The sequence below is a fragment of the Meles meles genome, chromosome 1 (genome assembly GCF_922984935.1).
Source record: "Meles meles chromosome 1, mMelMel3.1 paternal haplotype, whole genome shotgun sequence".
In the NCBI taxonomy this organism is placed as follows: Eukaryota; Metazoa; Chordata; class Mammalia; order Carnivora; family Mustelidae; genus Meles; species Meles meles.
The window spans coordinates 36,104,779-36,123,266 of record NC_060066.1 but is presented as its reverse complement, the minus strand read 5'-3'; the positions used below and the strand labels follow the sequence as shown (position 1 = coordinate 36,123,266).

The window sequence follows — 18,488 nt, the reverse complement described above, 5'->3', positions numbered from 1 at the left end:
TTGGAGGACGAGGAGAGTATGGGGAATGGCCATTTCCCCTCCTGTCCTGTCCTGCTGTGGCCAACGCCAAGAGCTTCCAGAGATCTTAGACGTCCCATGCTGGACCTCCAGTGAGTCAGGCTACCCTGTTAAATATAGTCTCCATCCACACACACTTGAGTTTTTTGTTACCGAGAAATTAGATTTCTTTTCTGCTTGTTGTAACAGGATTTGCATAATGGTCGAGAGCATCCACTCTGTAGCCTTCCTCAGCTCTCCAGAGTGGTATGACCTTGGGGAGACCCTCCGCTCCTTCGAGTCCGCATTGTAAAACAGAGATGACGAGAGTACGTACCTATGGAGTTGCTGTGAGGACTGATGGAGTTCAGTGTATGTTGAACACGTCCCCCGGGGTGCCTTCCACACAGAGAGCACTCTGTTCACTATTACAGCTGCGACTTTTATTATTAGGTCTGGATCTAGTTATGTCCGTTCATTGTGAATAAGCAATTAGTGTTTCAAAATGGAAAGAGCATAAATATCTGGGTGGTGTTAATTACATTAGCAACATTTAAACCTTTTGAAAATTGGCTTCACGGGCTTCCCATCAAATATTCAGGTGCATTTCGGGCTTCGTTCTTGCATGCTTTTTCTATCACATACTTTAGAACGAAGGAAGAATTATATGGAATCTCACAGGCAAAAGTAATTGTAGCTTGCATCCATATTTAGTGCATGCTGGCTAGCCCAAAGGTTGTGTTTTTCAGGTTATTTTGAGATTGTGAAGTCAGTATAAAAATTGCCACTGGGAATTCTATTGGGCTGTGACAAAAAACAAGTCTACTGCCTTTGAAACATCTAAATCACAGAGACACACGAGGGCGCTGCAAGCTACCAGGGGCTGAGCACGTGGTCTCCTGGGTGTGGCTTTCCTTTGGAAAAGGACAGTGGAGTTGCTGAGCCCCTTGCCTGGAGCTCCCAGTCAGAGCTGGTCTTTGACAGAACAAGAGGAATCAGGGTCACTGATGGTTCCCATTGTTTATTTCTTAGAAGTTCTCCAGGAGAGAAAATGATCATAATTATCACCAAAGCCGTCCTTTGTTGTTCTGCCTTTGTAGCCACTTCCCTGGGTGGCTCCGCGGGAGTTACTGGGAGCCTGCCCCTGCGGCTGTCTGCCTTTGCTGTAACATCTGGGGTGCATGCTGGCCACCGTCGCCGTCGCCGCCATGGCCGCCGTGAGCAGAGGGTTGCTTGTGCGTGCCCTGCCACAGCCCCACGGTTACCGCAGCTGCTGCCCAGGGCAAGCTGGGGGGGGTGGGGTGCGCTGTGAGCCCAGCAGGACGAGGGGGCGCCAGCCACCCTGCCAATCCTCTCTGCCACAGGCCACGAGAGTGCCTCCAGCCCCTTCCCGCGACGCTTGTAGCAAGGGTGTTAGCCATACCATTTCAAAGACAAAGAGTTTAAAAGAAAAAAAATCTGTAAATCCAATGGACGCAGTACTCATTTTAATAGAACATGTTTGGGGTTCCCTTAGGGTCAGCCTGCTGGAAATGACATTTTTCTGTCGGGGCGTGTGGGGAGAACCTATAGAATGTTCACTGTGACAGCCACCCCTCTTCTCAATCTAATTGTCCTCATCTAGTTGTAACTGAGGTCCTCTGGTCTAATTGCTCCTCGTTATGCCGCTGACCTTGAGACCTCTTATATTGCCAGTAGGCCACTTGGATCGTTTGAGCTGAAATGGAGACTAGAAATATTCCTCTAAATTTTGAAATCTTTGGAGACATGTTCAACCTGTTTATTAAATTGGTAGTTTATTTTTATACTTGGTAAAGAGAAGAAACTTCGCAATACTTCAGGGTTTTTTTTCTTCTTTTGTGTCATGCACAAACGGAACATCTGTTGCCTGCAGAGAGAAAATATAGGCAGAGCCCCCCGTGCACCTGCGTGGACTTGGCCTTCACGAAGCAGGCAGCATTACCGAGGTCCCTGGGGCCTGGGGAAGAGTGCGGGAAGGGGCAGGAGTTTGGGTTAGAGCGGGTTTCGGTTTCCATCTCTGACTTCATTCTTTCGGCTTGGTGGTAACCATGGCTCCATTGGCGCCTGACCGGGGTCGGAGGCTCAGCAGGGTTCCTTGGCTGCACGTTCTTCCTGTAGGAGCCCGGTGGAGGGGGCTGCAGCCCTGGCGCCTTTCTTTTCCTCTGCAGTGAGAACCAGAAGCCACATCACTGGAGGAGGGAGAAAGTGCAGTCGCATGTGAATGACAGTTTCATTTCTTTCTGGGAGCTAAGCCTCGTGCAGTTGCTGTGAGGAAGGGTGTCCACTGAGAGTGTCTTCTCCTCTCTCGTGGTGTCTGGGGCCGCTACCATCTCTCCTAGTCTGTGCATCATCAACTTGAGACTGTTACGTTAGAGACGGTTACATAACAGAGAAATGAGCACAAAGCCCCATTCCCCTTCGCCGAGGGCACGAGAGCCACGCCAGGTGCCTCATAATGGCGTCCGAGATGGAGGAGCGGGCTTGCTGTGTGCTGGGCGCGGTGCTAAGTTACCCCGCGTGGATGCTGTTCATTTAACCACTGCACAAGTCTGTGAGGTAGATGATGACATTACCCGGTGGTCCGGGGAAGACCAGCGCTTGGAGAGGTTTAAGGAAGCAGGGCCCCACAGCCGGCTGAACTGGGGCCAAGGACAGGCCGGTTGTACTCTGGGTGCTGAGCTTCTCCCTCCTGCCCCTGACAGGCTCCCTCCCGGGCCTGGGCATGGTTGGTCTGTCTGCCTGGAGTTGCCTTCCCCGTCTTCTCTCCCCATGTCTGTGAGAAGCTCAGGCCCCAATAAGCACTCTCTCATGTCTTTTTCCTTCTGAACTCATCCAGCCCCGTCCGACTGTCTGTCTATTCGAGGAATGCCGCCTCTCTAAGGGACGATGAATCCCTTAAGGTCAGACCATGTCTTAATTCACTCCTGCAACCTCAGCGACCGGCATGCAGCCTGATGGGTGTTTGGCAATATTTCTTGAATGATCAAATGAGTAGATAGAAGACAGAGGTTGCAGAAAGAGATGTCCCAAGGAGATAATGGGCCCGCCTTGAGCCATTCCAGTGTGAACAGTGTGGGAAAACATCGCAGTCTGCTTGGTGTGACCCACTTGTTCGTTTACTCCCTCGAAGTACCCTTCAGTCCCAGCTGCGGGTCAGCTGTGGAGGGGCAGCAGTCGCCCTTGGAGGGGACGTCTGGGTCATCTGGGCTCCGCGACCTCGCAGATACTGTCCGCCTCTGACATGTGTGTGGCAGGAAGCGGCCCAGCAGCGGGTCAGCATGCGGGCTCCTCGGTCACGCCTCCCCCCTGCTTCTCTTCCAGTGCTGTTGTACGTGCGGAAGGAGACGGACGATGTGTTCGACGCTTTGATGCTGAAATCACCTACGGTGAAGGGCCTAATGGAAGCGGTAAGCTACTGAGCCTTTCAGGCTCCTGGAAACCTGCCTGTGTTCTCCTGAGCTGCAGTCCGTTTGTTATCGTGCAGCCTTCGAGAGGGCTCCGGAATGAGCTTTACAAAAGAAAAGAAAAACAGGCTTATGGAAACACTGATCTCCACACCATCCTGGCTTATTAGCATTTAAGGAGAAGGAAACTTGGAAAAACTGCCAATTCCCTGTCAGCTTAAAGCTGATCAGAGTTAGATGCCGTAGAGGGAGGTTCATCTGTGAGTTTCCATTTGTCTCTTGGCGTGAAACCAAATTAGATACGTTTAGCTTCCAAATACGCACAGAACAAAAACAATTAGGAAGTAGCTTGCTAGCTGTGATGGTGTAATCCAGAATAAAAATGTGACCTCTTTTGGTTAAGAAACACACACATACATACAGCTGTTGCTGGGATATGGTGATTTAAGTAAGATGCTCAAGTTCTACCCTCTAGGACTCTAGAACCCCCAGTTTCGTCTTGCATCGGGGAACCTGGGCTCAGGGAAAGTTATTTTCTATTTTATCCACATGTTATCCATCCAAATTTGACTCTACTTTGACTATTTCTCCCTCCCACTTCCCCGCCCCACAATAGTGTTGTAGACCTGAGTATTCTATGGTGATGGAGACAACAGGACTGCCAAGGGACAGTCCAGGACCACTTGTGAGTCTGCAGGAGTGCCACATTGGAACAGTGCCTTGGGTTGCGGGGCAAAATGTTGAAATGCGTAGGACGGGACCTAGAATTGGAATCATACAATATGGGGTCTTTTGGGGTTGGCACCTCTCACTGAGCATAACGTTTCAAGCATGGTCTAGTACAATCAGTACTTCATTCCGTTTTATCGCTGAATAATATTCCATTGCATGGATATACCACGTATTGTTTTTACAAATTTGTCGGGTGGTAGACATTTGGGGTTTTTCCACCGGCTGGGTGTTGTGAATAATGCTGCTCTGAACATGTACAAGTTTTTCTTTGAACCCTTGTTTTCAGCCACTGAGTAACCACTGCCTGCACCCGCCCCCTCCCCCCACAACCACAGTAGAGTCGAGCTTTTGATCTCTCTTCGGGGAACTAGCTAGACCTTCCTTGCTTTGCTTGCCTGTGAGTGTGGGGGAGACCAGTGTGCATGGTATCCTTTGAGCTTGTAGGCCCGGGAGAGCTCAGATGCCTTGGGGCAATTCGGACTTCATCTCCCCTTTATTAAACCCGGAAAGAAAAGGATTTACTTGATGGACCAACACAAGCTGTCTCCTTGCTTATTGAGTGGGTCACCTGGGCAAGCAGGGCCTGAGACGCTCCTTCCCGATTCTCAGGTGACTTGGTCTGCTCATGAGCTCCAAAGGAAGGACACCAGCAGCCCCTGCAGTTTGGGGGTGGCTGCCAAGGACAGCGGGTTCCATTTAAGTGAAGCCTTGAGTGCACCGGGAAGTAAGAAGGCAGGACGCTGTCGTTGTACACCAGGTTTCCCTGGGGCCTGGCTGGGCTGAGAAGCAGCTGTCTCCAAGGCATGCGGTCTCTGAGGACCAGCGCCTCACTAGTGGGCGGCATTTTACAGTCCTGATACTTAGCAACACGCACGTGGAGAGACAGCGTAGCCTCATGGGCTGGCGCATGGGCTTCGGGCTCAGAGACCCACGTGTAGGTCCTGACGGGCTCTTACTAGCCCGGTGGGCTTCTTAACTTCTTCATCCCTCAAACGGAAATCATCATCGTACCTACCTCACAGGACTGTTGGGGAGATGAAGTGAGACACCACACATAGAAAACTCTGTGTGGTTCCTAAGAACCCGGTAAAGGTTAGCTTTTGTTACCAAACCATTGTTCTGAGTAGGAATCAGAGCTAGCAAAGACTGCGTGAACAGTCGCTCCTTTTCCTCAGATTTGGATTTCTCAAGTAATCAGCTACTCTATAGATACGGTCTAAGAGATGGAAAGTTCTTTTGGCTCATCATTCTGTTCTGTCACTTTCCATTAACCTGGTATTTTACTCGAGGCGTGGGACTATGGAAATGGCGCAGGGGACTGCGTCCGAAACTCTGGAGGCTGTGCGGGGACTTCCCCTTCTCAAGCCTAGAGAAAAGTGGGCTCCCAAGGAATGACCTGTATGCCCCACAGTCCAAAACCCTGCATTAAGCAAAACTCCCAGACGAGAAAGCAATGTGACTCTGTTCTCTATGCTTTTAATTTTAAAGCAGCTCTTAATTTTAAAATAACATCATTCTATGTGTGTGGGGGGGGCGGTTATTTTTTAACAACTTAAAACTGCATACAAAAAAAAATCCTAACTTTTAAGAAAATCTGTTTAATTAAGAGACATTGTACTGGACGTCAAGCTGTCACTTTGAACCCTGTCAGTGGTTGAAAGTGGCTTTCTGTAAAAGCATAGTCCCCCACTCATTGTGGACCCAGCAGGTACTATGGGCCTAGGATGTTGCTTCTCTAAGTGGGGGATCCATTGGCTTCTCCTAGGGTACTTTTCCTTGATGCTGTCCTAGAACCCTATACCTGACCTTCAGAATCTGGCTGATTGCGGCGGGCGCAGGAATTAGCTTAGGTAGCAAACTCCCTGGTCAACCTGAAATCACACGGAAGTTCGGGAGCCACTGCCTGGTGTGTATGTTGGCTGGGAACTGATATTAGGGTCAGATTCTGCTTTTAAGGTTCTACGTGCATATTCCCTCCAAATGAGAATAATCCCTCTCATTATCCTCTTTTGGGGCCAGGAGTCTTGCAAAAGTAGCTTTGAGCAGGCGAGTGGCCCTGCAGTCTCCTCCAGCCACGACACCCACGTCTGTGGATGTGGGGAATTGGCCTGGGTCTGGGATACCTCCTTCATCCTCCGTCAGAGGTGTGGGAAGCCCACATCCCTTCTCTGTTGAGGAAGGTGCTCGCAGTCTTCCAGGGAGAGCAGACCTCCCGACTCCAAATGTCCAAGTGTGTCTTGTGTAAAGTAGGTGTGTGTCTTGCAGTTTTTGAAATAGGAACACCTGCTTCATATCCAAACTCACATTGTCTTACTCCCCTCGGGAACTAGTTTTGAAGGGTTGGCTCTGCCTCACCTTCCTCATCTGTGAAATGGAGACATCAAGAACGTGAATGAGTTAGCCCAAGCACTCAGGAGCTTTCTCTGAGCAGGTGATGGCAATCAATGACAATGACGGTGACGCCGCTGCCCCTACAGCAGGGGGACTCGGGTTGCTTTCCGTTGGAGAACCTTCTCGTATTTCCGCTGTTAAACTCAAATCCCCCATCCTCAGTCAAGCGTTACTTAGATGTAGAAGAAACCTGACCCCCCCCCCACCCCCGACCAGAAAGCTTTGCATTTTTTTCTTTAAAAAAAAAAAATTATCGGCAACATTTGGTGCAGTGTTGATGGATCACAGAGACAGACTAGAACACGCTGGCCCCCTTCCTCCAGATGGGCGCAGAGCTCGGAGTCCGGCCAGCTCCCTGAGCACTTTGGAGATGGCAGTGGTGCACTTCCAGCCTGCACAGATTTCCTAGCGTCTGTACGTCAGGTCACTCAAGAGGATGGAGTGGTTCTGTTATCTAGAAAGTGGGCGGATTTCATGCTCAGCACACACTGCCATCTCCCTTGAGATGATGTGACTAAGTTTGCCTTAATTAAAGGGTCACACATCCCCCCCAGAAGCTCTGACACAGCGACATGCACAGGAAAGAACGGGCTGGCAAACGTGATTGAGCCCCGGTCACAACTGTGTTGTCTCACGCGCGGCACTCTAGAATCGTTGGCTTCCTCCCTCGCAGAATGTGGACCATGCCTACTTCGGAGAACTGGTTCATTTGTACTCTGCTGGCCCTCTCACTGTCTTGTAAAGTTCTCTTGACCACAAAAAAGAGGAATGGGATTATTGTTTAATAATCTCTGCCGTATTTGGGTCATTTTGTTACAGAACTGGATAATTCTTCTTCTACTGGTCCTGAACCTCCCATACCTTCATTTCACATGCCACAAAATCTTTATCCATACAGAGGTAGGCACTGGATAGGAAAAGAAAAATAGTTCTCTGTCAGTGGATGTTAACGCATGTTCCCATACTTGGAATCATTTGGATAAAATAGACTATTTCTCTTTTCATCTGCATGTTTGGTATCATGTCATCCAAGCCACTTACGTAACTTTGATAATTCACTTCGGCTTCTTTATTCTTAAAATTGGGTTTTATTTATTTATTTATTTAATTATTTAGAGGGAGGGTGAGAGCACACACGCAAGAGGGGCAGAGAGAGGAAAGAGAATGTCAAGGAGATGGGTGAGCACGGAGACCCGGGCAGGGCTTGATCTCAGAACCCTGAGATCACAACCTGAGCCAAAACCCAAGAGTTGGACACTTAGCCAACGGCATCACCCCTGTTAATAGGTTTTAAATTTGATTACAGACAAGGATTTGGTGATGATGCTGGTGGTGGTGGAAGTGACATGAGTTTTCAAAGCTTTTTTGGCTTTTCTAAGTGATTTTACCTAGTAATCCTACATGTGAATCTTCAGCTGCTATAGCCTCCTTCTAGTCCCTGAGCACCCCCCCCCCCCGCCCCCGCCCAAGGTTTACTTATACCTCAGGGCCTTTGCACCTGTTGCTCTTTCTGGCAGGAGTGTTTTTCCTCCACGTGGACAAGGCTCTCTCTCTCTTACTTCCTTCAGGTCTCTGCTCACACGGCCCTTGCTGAGACGGGCCTTGCCATACCACCTACAGAAATGGAATCTCTATCATTGTTCCCCCATTGTCGTTTGCTTTATTTCATACCACTGATCACCACTTGACATATTTAACATTTGCTAGTCATTAGGGGTTTTTTTCTCCTTCCCAGTAGAGTGTAGAGCTCATGAGCACAGGGACTTTGTGTCTTCTGTGTATCCCCAGATCCATGAGCATAAATATTTGACTGAGCACCTACTATACACAGGCCACCATGCTGAGTGTTGTGGGTGGCACAGTTTCATGTGCATTGCTTCATTTGATCCTTACAATACCCTTGTGAACTTGCAATGCAACAATCATCATCATCCTCCCACAGAGGTGGAGACAGGCCCAGGAGCGGGGTCTCCCGAGGTCTGATAGCTGCACAGAGCAGTGGAGCCCGCCTAAGCCCTCAAGCAGTTCAGTCCAATGAGAGCGATGTCCACATATGAAGAGTTATTTCGAGAAGAATAAACTTTCCAGGTCACAGCTCAGCACAACTGAAGGAAAGAAGAGAGGCAACAAGAAACCATCAGGCAAGAAGTAGTATGGGTAGGGGTTGATCCCACACAGTCACGGTTCAAATCCCGGCTCTGACACTTGGCATGATGCGACTCTGGGCCAGTTACTCAACCGCTCTGTACCCCAGTTGCATCATTTCTTAAATGAGGATGATAATAACGTGGGTTATTATTATTAGGATAATGACAAAATGACATCTAAGGTCGTTGTGAAGATTGAGTTCATCTGCATGGCATTTAAAAGTGGCACGTAGAAATCCTCTGTACACAGATGGTAGGTAGGTAGGTACATACATACACAGATACGTATGTACATACATAGGAGGTGACTGTAAGCGCTACGGGGTAGGGAGGCAGACAGATTCCTCCAAGCCAAAGGGGCTAGAGAAAAGAGTAGAAGTGTTCTCTGTTGATGCAGCTAGTTGACGCACACAAGGGAAAATTTTGCTCACAGACCCGGTAGCACCGCTCCAGTTCACCTGAATGGATCGTGCGTGGAGTAAAGGGCATTACTCCCTGATTCTCTTTGACGGGTCAAATGCAGCTGCTACAGGAGTGTTTGCAAGTAACAGTCCCCTCCTTCTTAAATGTGTGTCTCAGAGCCTGTGCTGAACTCTTTATAACTCCAGGTAAAAGTCATTGGCTTCGAGAGCAGGCTGTTCCGTCGGATGTCTCTAGACAAGCACACTGAGTCCTGTGCTGGTGAAAACCAGTGAGTCTCTAAGTTCTGCCTGTCACTTACCTGAAGTGTCTGGGCAGAGAGAATGCTTCACGAGGTAAAAGTCTAAAAGTTACAGATCATCAGACAACCAATAGCACATTCATGAGATATGTCCAAGACCTAGGATCCTCTTGGATGTAAAGGAAGTCTTTCAAGTCTTGAAAAATATCAGTAATGGGTTTTAAAAATTATGAAAGTGGATTGTTTCAGATAAATTGAAAAGCAGAAATTAAAAAGCAAGCAGTCCTGCTAATTCCCCCATTTGAGAAAACTATGACGTGGCGTGTATTTCCTGTGCATAGAAGGGAGGGTTTCTGGGGGCTGTCTTCCAGGTCCCAGCCCGACAGAATCCTTCTGTAACCCACTGACAGATGGCCGGTTCCACATGGTATCCTGCACCGTCTCACTTCTTTCCTGGGTTCTGAATTTGGCAAAGCATACTTCCTCGCCTGGCATGGAGGCAGAGGACGCCGTGTCACTGTGGCCTGTTACCAAGCTGCCTCTGCCTGTGACAGTTGCGTGGAGGGCACAACTTTGCCCTTCAGTCTCACACATGCCCAGAGTCTAAGCGTTCAGAGTCTGAAACCAGACTGCCAGATCATTACCTTTCCAACCTGTCGCTGCCCCTCACCAGCAGGTGCAGTATCTAGTGACCGTAAGCTCCAGCTGCCTCACCTGAGAAACAGGGGTCATAAAAGGACTTATTCCCCTGTAATGATGGGAGAATGGTGCAAGTTCATGGATGCAAAGTGTTAGGCGCCTCTAGGATCGGCGCTCAGTAAGCACTCAGGACGTGTCGGCTGCTGCTGCTGCCGCAACCGCCACTCCCAGTAGACCCTGGTCCAGACCGGACGTGTGCGGGTATTACGCCAGTTGCCCACTTCCAGGCAGGCGAACGATTTTCAGTCAATGTGTGAGCCCAAGTAGTTGTCATGCTTTGGGATACTGGGAGTCAAACCTCTGAAAAGACAAAGAATCAGAATCACTTTTCTTTCAGAAGAGGGGATCTGGTGATGTGGGGTAGGAAGATATTCCTATTTTATTTTAAAAAGAAGTTTCAAATGACACCAACCAAAGTTAAAAAAAAAACCAACTCTTACAGCCCGAGCAAGTCATAACAATTAGGTGCAAATAACATGGACCCCAGGACTCCAGGCAGACAGCGAGTTCTTGGGTATGGAAGTTCATTGGGGAATCTTCCTTTTTTGTGCCATGCATGTCTTTGGTTGTGTGATGAGGTCTGTGGATGCTTTTCTGAATGTTTTTCAGTGTCCACAATAAAAAACATAGGATTACAAAGGGAAGCAATTATATTGATAACATTGCTGTCATAATAAAAAATGTTTGCGATATAGAATATATGTGCTCCTTTTTCGTACATTAGCTATCATGATCTATAGGCGGGACGCATAACCATACTTCCGAAGTATAATGGATGCATGTAATTGATATTTTGAGATGTCCAAACTATGATTACTTTATATTTATAAAAGTGAATCACAATCATTGTAAGAAGGAAAAAAACCACCACGGAATGAGAGAAAGAAGAAAGTGAAAGGATCTCCAAGTGTCTGTCCCTTTTTCATTAGCCACTGTTAACAGCGCAGCAGGTCCTTCCCATAGTCTCTCTTTCCTTACATACTTCTTAAAAAACACAAATGGAATCATGCTATATGTCCTGTTGGGCAGTTTGTTAGCTTTTTTCCCCCCTCAGTGTGTTCAGGACTTTTTCTCCCATACAGACTTGGCATACTTTTTAAAATGACTGTTGGCTTCCAACTGTGAGAATAACAAAACATGCTAATGAATGGTTGTCCTATACAGTTTTTTCTATTATGAGCAATGATGCTTGGAAAAACTTTGCCTACATCTGAGGGAGTTTATTTCTGTAGACCAGATTACCAGATATGGAATATGTGGGTCAAAGGACATATGCTTTTTGAATTTTAGTAGCTTATTCCAGATTTCCCTCCAAAGAAGTTGAGCTTCTTACTCTCCCATTTATGGAATATGGGAGCCGATGTTTTTCATACTCTGGCTATATTATCGTTCTTTTCGTTTTGGTTAGTCTGATAACATAAAAGTAATGTCCTATTGTTGTTTTGATTTGAAATTTTTAAAAAAGATTTTATTTATTTGACAGAAAGAGAGATCACAAGTAGGCAGAGAGGCAGGCGGGCGGTGGGGTGTGTAGGCTCCCCGCTGAGCAGAGAGCCCCACGTGGGCTCGATCCCAGGACCCCGAGCTGAAGGCAGAGGCTTAACCCACTGAGCCATCCAGGTGCCCCTTAATTTGAAATTTTAAAATTAGGAGTGAGACGGTATGTTGTTTTCACGTGTTTATTGTCCTATTGTGTTTTTCTCTGTGAATTACTCCTTCATGCTGTGCTCTTTTCCCGTTGAATTGTTCGTCTTTTTCTGGATTTGCAGGAATTCTTTCTAACTCAAGGAAATTAGTTCCATGCTTGTCATTTGTGTGGCAGAAAGGTTTTGTAGGGTATTATTTATCTTCAGCTTTCTATTGGTGGTTTTTGCTCTGTTGGTATTTGTAATTTTATGTTGTTTTATCAACCTTTTGACTTTTTTCCTTCAGGTTTCATATCTTTGTGGGAATGATCTTCCTTCCTTGAAGATGATACCAATACAAAGAACTTTTATAGTTTGAGCGGTCAGATGTAAATCTTTGATCTGAAAACTATTTTGATGTAAGAAGTAGATGGGGCACCTGGTTAGCTCAGTCGGTAGTGTGTGATTCTTGATCTTGGGGTTGTGAGTTCGAGCCTCACACTGGGCATAGAGCTCACTAAAAAAGGAAAAAGAAGAAGTGGAGAAGGGCTCCAGCTTAACTTGAAATTTTTTCAATATGGCCACTTATTTAATCCAGCATCTCAGAGTCCATCTTTTACTGCTGATCTGAAATGACACCTTCATCATAGATTACACTGTCGCATGGCTGAATCTTTTGTTGAATGATTTAAGGTCTGTCCAAGGGAGAGCCTCGCACCCGGGGCATACTGGGAGCCCGACTCCTGAGTGAAGGACACGGACACCCAGGAGAATCTCCAAGAGAATGAAACTGAGCTTTCCCTCCTGCCTCTGCTCAGCTTCCCCTTCCATGCTCACTCGCCTTTCTGTTCCTGGTGTTACAGATATCTGAGAAGTACGGGCTGCCCGTGGAGAAGATCACAAAGCTTTACAAGAAAAGCAAAAAAGGGTAAGAAAGAAACAACTTAAACTGACTTCCAAATCAGATCAGTCTACATAGTGCCTTGAAAAAAAAAAAAAGGATGGTACCTACCTTATCTTCCGACCAAGGTTCAGCAGCTTGTGCCCTGAAGGCATTTGGGAGATCTCAGTAAGAGAGGGCGGGAAGGAGACTGCATCGTTACGATGCCAGCTGAGACGTCCCATTCCGAGGACAGGGTGAGCCAGTGGCATCGAAGGGTCCGGAGTGGTGAGGACACTGGGGAGGAGGCCAGGTCGCTCCCCTGCAGAGAGCAGAGTTTATAAAGAATCACACCCTGCTCTTGGGACTGGTTTCAGGATGACACGGTAAGAAAGGAAGCGTTCAGGGTACAGAGCAGTCTTCTGAGGTAATTACTAGCAAAATGATCTAAATGATCATTGGACCTGCTTGTTCTCAGGGTTAAGGACAGCACCTCCTTTACTGGATGTCCAGTAGGTTCTGGGCCCCTGCAGGTGCTGTTAGCCCTCCCCACGCTGCCGCCTCTGGCCTCCACCGGCTTCCTGTGCGGGGGGGCTCTAAGAGTAGGAGCCGGATTTCGTTCCAGGAGACAATTTCCACTGAGTCAGCTTCTGGAGCTGCTTTCCTACAAAATGCAGAAAGTGGTCTTTAAACACTTCTCAGAGCCTCTGTCATAAAGGAAATGAGTTATCTGAGAGGCTCAGGCTTTCTGAGTGATGGTCCCTTGGTGGACTGGGAGTCAAACAGGAAACCTTTTCCGCCGGAGCCCTGGTTGGCAAGCTCACTCAAATGCGTGTGGCGGTTTTCCCCCTGGTCTGAGGGTGTTCCTTTGAAGGGGAGATTTGGGGGCCGTCTCAAAGTCTGGCTCCCTCAGTGCAGACGTGCCTGCCGGTGGGGATAACGTTTCCCTTCCATCGAGCACCGCCTCGGCCCTGCAGTGAATACACGACTCCTTACAGCAACTCCGTAGAGCGGAGTTGTTTTTCTGATTTTTGCAGAAGAATAAACTGAGGCTCTCAAAGGCTAAAAAACTTGCCAGATGACACATAGCTGTCAGAGGAGTCAGTTCTTCAAAGGCAAACAGATCTGTCTGATTTCCAAGTCGGGGACAGACCCTGGAAGTTGTTGATTCTCTTAAAACCAACGCACTTGGGATAGCTGACCTAGGAGTAGGTCCCGTGGCGAAGTGCGAGCTTTGGAGTGAGGCAGAGCGGTTTCCAATCCAGCTCAGCCACGAATCGGTGGGAGGAACCAGGGAGCTGATTTCACTTATCTGCCCAGGGGTTTCTCATTTCCCAAAGCGGCCACACCTACTTTCAGGTCAGCTTGGAAGATTAAAGACAAGGTCTCAGAAGCACCAAAACAAATTAGGTGCTCAGCAAAGGGAGCCACGCTTCCTGATTTTCCTCTTCCTCCGTCTAGGAGTATTTTCTTGTTTTTTATTTTATTTTATTTTTTGGAGTACTTCTTCAAAGTGCATTTTCAAGAGGCAGTATGGTTTAGTGAAAACAGCTAGGACCTGTGTAGGACCTGGCTCTGTAAAGAGCTGCCCTGTGATTTCAGACTCACCTCTCTGGGCCACAGTTTACCGTTCCATAAAGCAAGGGGGAACGATCTCTGAAGACCCACTTAATAAGGAGTTGCGAGGTTGGTTCTGACAAATTGAGGCTTTGTTTTCCTCAAACTGGTTTCTGGGGAAAGAAAATATGATAAGGGTCTTCTTTTCCTGCCTTATCTCCTCCCTCCTCCATTCCTCCCCCCACTCCCTTGCCAAAGAATGGCTCAGGGAGCCCCCACCGAGGTTGGCATCTGCCCTTGCGGGCTGCGTTGCTGATGGCGTCTTTGTTTCTTACCCCTCACCCCACTCCCTGGTAGCATCTTGGTGAACATGGACGACAACATCATTGAGCACTACTCGAACGAGGACACCTTTATTCTCAACATGGAGAGCATGGTGGAAGGCTTCAAGATCACACTCATGGAAATCTGAGCCCTCCTCTCGACCTCCCCTTGGCATTGGCCCTCGGTGCCTTCCTGGCCCGGCAGCGATGGAGACCCTGGCCTGGAACCCGGACGCCCACCTCCCCCACCCCAAAACCACTGTTACAGACTGTGCTGGGAGCCGGGCAAGGCACGGAGTCCTGTTCCTTACCGACGTGCTTGGCCCGTCCACTGGCTCGTACTGGAGCTGAAGCCCGAGCCCCTCAGGAAGGGATGCTGGGCCTGTCAGACACTTATTTATTGTCCATCTTGCCCTGGAGCCCAGGGCCCAGGCCCACCGCGACGCTGCAGGACACTGCTGGCCCCACATGAGACCGTCCAGAGCTCTACCCTTCCAAGGGAAACACAGCCAGTCTGTTGGCCCTGAAGAGCCGGAAAATGTCTGGGTCCTTCTGCTTCACCTCTGCTTCTCCTGAGTGGCTGGACCAAAAGCGCTCCTGCCACTGCAGTAGTCAGGCTGCCGGAGGTGGACGCCGCTCCCTGAGCAGGAACCTTCAGGTTGCTGTGGGGAACCCTCCCAGGGTTTCTAGCGAGTGGCCCCGGGCCTTGCACAGGAAGACATTCAGCCACCGTGTAATTAGTGACCCAGAAGGTATGCCTGGCTGGCGTGTACATAGTGTTTATAATATGGCAATAATATATTTTACCTGTGGGGTGCGGGCGCGTTCACTGCCGCTGGCCTGGGACAGATGGAGCCGGGACTCCGCTTCCCGCCAGAGGGCTGCCTCTGTGCCGGGCAGGGACACGGCCTTTGGGGCGTCAGGGGACGCTGGGGATACGGGGAAGGACGCTGCGGGGCGGGGGTCACGCCTGCCCTGTGGGCCGCTGCGCTGGTCTCCCAGGGAGGCCCCGCCCCTCCAGCTGCGCAGGGCTAGGCAGAGAGACTGCGGGGCGCTGTGCGGGGCGCAGCGGAGCTCGATCCCCAGGGCCTGAGGACCTGGCCGCGCGGGAGCGCCTCACCGTGGACAAGTGCGACCTTCGTCTCATGTGCCTCCCCGAGGAGCCCGACTACAGCTCTGCGAGCCCGGCCGCCAACTTAGCTCCGAATCAAAGGCCGGGGCCGGCTCTACTCCAGGCTGCCCGATGGGGGTGGGGGGCTGGGGGCGCCCCCAGAGCGCTCGGGCTCTTCTGCGCGAAGCCTCCCGAGGAGGACTGGGAGGGCGGAGGTCTCGTCCTCCCACACGTGTCCTGGGAGACAAAGGAGGAAAAAAGCTTCCTTAAACGATCGCGGGATGATGAGCCGTCCTGGGTTGCTGTTCTCTTTGAAGGGACAGGTAGGTGATCTCGGGTTTGCGTTCAGCCTTGTGGGTTGAAGCACTAGCCTTTTGGTAGCCAGACATGTCCTCCCCCCAAGGTCCTTCACTAGGACGGATTCTGTGTACGGGCCCCGAATTGTTTGTGAAGCACTTTGACGTCTTGGGAGAGGGGTGTCGGGGTCTTTCCAAGGCCTCCCTGCCTCCCACCCCACCTGCCCCTGAGGCGGAGAACAGGACGGAAGGGCTGCTTCCAGCCCAGCTGTTGTTCCCCAGGCTGGGATGGGGAGCAGGGGCCGCACCTAGGGCGGTGTCCAGCGGTGGTGAGGGGGCACCTTTCCGGGCATCTTCAGTACACCTCACCCCTTCCCCTGGTGCCAAAGGTTTGCATCCTGGATTCAGTTCTGCTCCAGCCTGTTCCCTGGTCTCCCACTCTTGACTGCCATGCCCCGGACCAGCAGCCTGGGGACCCTCCTGGGTGCTGACGCAGCTCTGTTCCGTGATGGACAAGTTCAGTGTTGGAAATACATGATGTACCCTGCACTTCCCACGCTCCTTGCCTCAAGGGCGGGTTCAGACGTGATTGGCAGATGAAGCTGCAGATATAGTTGGGCCGGGGCATAGAGTCCCGAGTAGGGAAAAGGAAAAAATTGGGGGCAGTCTGACACAGGTTACCCTCCCCTTCTTTCTCTAGCCTCTATGGGAAAATGTTGCTGGTCCTGCCCTAGGCAGAGAATGCCTCAGAGATGCTTTTGCTCGGTCCCCGAGCAATCACTGTGGTGACCCCGGCCTACCAGAACAAAGAAGGTGAGGCCAGTGCCACCAAAGGGTGGCGCAGAGCATCACTTCCCATCTGATCTGTTCCCCCTCCCCCCGTGCCCTCTGCATTCTCAGAGTCCCCGTGGCTTAGCGTGGATATGTCATCCACCGTGAATGTCAGCAGAGCCTCAGTGAGCACAATTTTCTGAGCAGAAACACTCTAGAAAGATAGGAAAAACTGCCTCTTCTTCTTTTGTCCTTCAAATTAATCACACTCAAATAAATACACTTTAAAAAAGAAATCCATGTAAGATGAGGGACACGTAAAACGAGTATATGTCCTAGATATACCCAAGTTGCTTAGACTTAACAGGTGTTTGGAAGTTGGGTCCAACAGAAAAATGCAGTCAGGTGTCATCTTGGACTTGGAGCCTCAAAGACTAAGCCCAGAAACTTAAGAAGCGTGAAATGAATCAAACATTTATTTTCCTTCTTATTTAAAATTAGGAAAATGCAACATAAACAGAGGGTTTGTGCCAAATTCTGTGAACGGCCCTTTCTTAAAAACAAGCAAGGGAGATTGATAGATGGACAGTTTGCTCTCGTGTTAAAAAAAAAAAAAAAAGGCAAATGTAACTTAATAGTTTTGTAAATGGGAGAGGGGGAATCTATAAACTATAAATACAGTTATTTTATTTTTTGTACATTTTTAAGAAGAAAAAATAAATATTCATAACGTCAGAGTAAATGACAGTGTCTGGTGCTTTCTGTGAGGTGGGTGTGGGGGCTTTTCACCTTGTTGGAAGGAAGCTTCATTGTGGCCTTGGGAAGATTCTAGGCTCTGCCTGGGCACCGGGTCCTAGGCTTCGACACAGCAGGTGTGTCCTCTTCCCGGTGATTTGTTGTGCTCCACCCAAGGCTACATGAGAAGAGAGCTAAAGAAATCAAGAGGCCTTCAGTGTGCCAGTGATGGGCCACTGGGATGGTTATTCTTGGCCAACATCTCAGGGTAGGGAGTAGGTTCTGTCCACACTCACTCCCAATTCACTCACCCCCACTTGAGTTACCACAAGAACATTCTGGCTCTTGAGTTCCCGTGTAGTAGCTTCTGCATGGGCTGAAAGCACCTGGCTAAAACTCCAGTCGTATCGGGATGGTCTCTTGCCCTGCTGCTCCCGGCTTAGCCAACATGCCCTTCAGCCACCGTCCGCCAGAGAGCCTCTCTGCTGCACACAAGCAGCATCTCACACTGTCCACTGTGTGAATCTTGGCTAGAAATTCTTCTAGAATCGAGAAAGTCTTCTCCGACAACTTCAATCCCGGTGGCACCCCTGGTGGCAGCCCCAGCTGTTCTATGCCCCGACCAGGGCAAGGAAGAGGAAGTGGGGATAGGAGCCGATGGAGGAGGATTCTGGAGGGATCGTGGGATTAGCAATGAGCCACAAAGCCTTTTTGCTATGATCCAGGTTCCACAGTATGTGTGGGCAGCCGAGGGGACCCCCAGGCCAGAGTAGGTCCCAAGAGGCTGCAGTTGGTCTCCATATCTGCTATAAGGTAGCCCCTCCCTTGGCCCATGGCAGCCAAGCACCACTGCTCAGTGAGCTCTGGGGCCATGTGTGCCCCACCCTCACCCCCAGTGTGGAAATCAGGTCAGGTAGGTGAGGATGACCAGCTGTCTGGGCCACGGGGTCCAGTCCTGGCTCTTGCCGTCCGCTCTCTGTGCTTATTCAATTCGGTTACTGTGGTCCAGGCACTGTGCCCCGGGCTGGGGACAAAGAGGCAGGTTAGACACAGTCTGCCCTTTAAGGTAGTGGTGTATATGCAAAGTGGCCTGGCATCAATAGTACAATGATAAGGGCTCACCCTAGGAGAGCCAGGG

The 18,488-nt window shown here is 49.6% G+C and overlaps 1 protein-coding gene across 3 annotated transcripts in view; it reads left to right on the top strand.

Moving 5' to 3' along the window:
* The window catches only part of GRHL2 (grainyhead like transcription factor 2), a 161,681-nt gene extending 144,324 nt beyond the window's left edge, over positions 1–17,357 (top strand). For all 3 annotated transcript variants that reach the window (XM_046027396.1, XM_046027389.1, XM_046027404.1), the window contains exons 14-16: positions 3,340–3,425; positions 12,541–12,605; positions 14,472–17,357. In XM_046027396.1, coding sequence (XP_045883352.1) covers positions 3,340–3,425; positions 12,541–12,605; positions 14,472–14,586 — 266 coding nt within the window. In that variant the 3' untranslated portion in view covers positions 14,587–17,357. The remainder of the gene's footprint in view (positions 1–3,339; positions 3,426–12,540; positions 12,606–14,471) is intronic.
* The last annotated feature ends 1,131 nt before the right edge of the window (positions 17,358–18,488 follow it).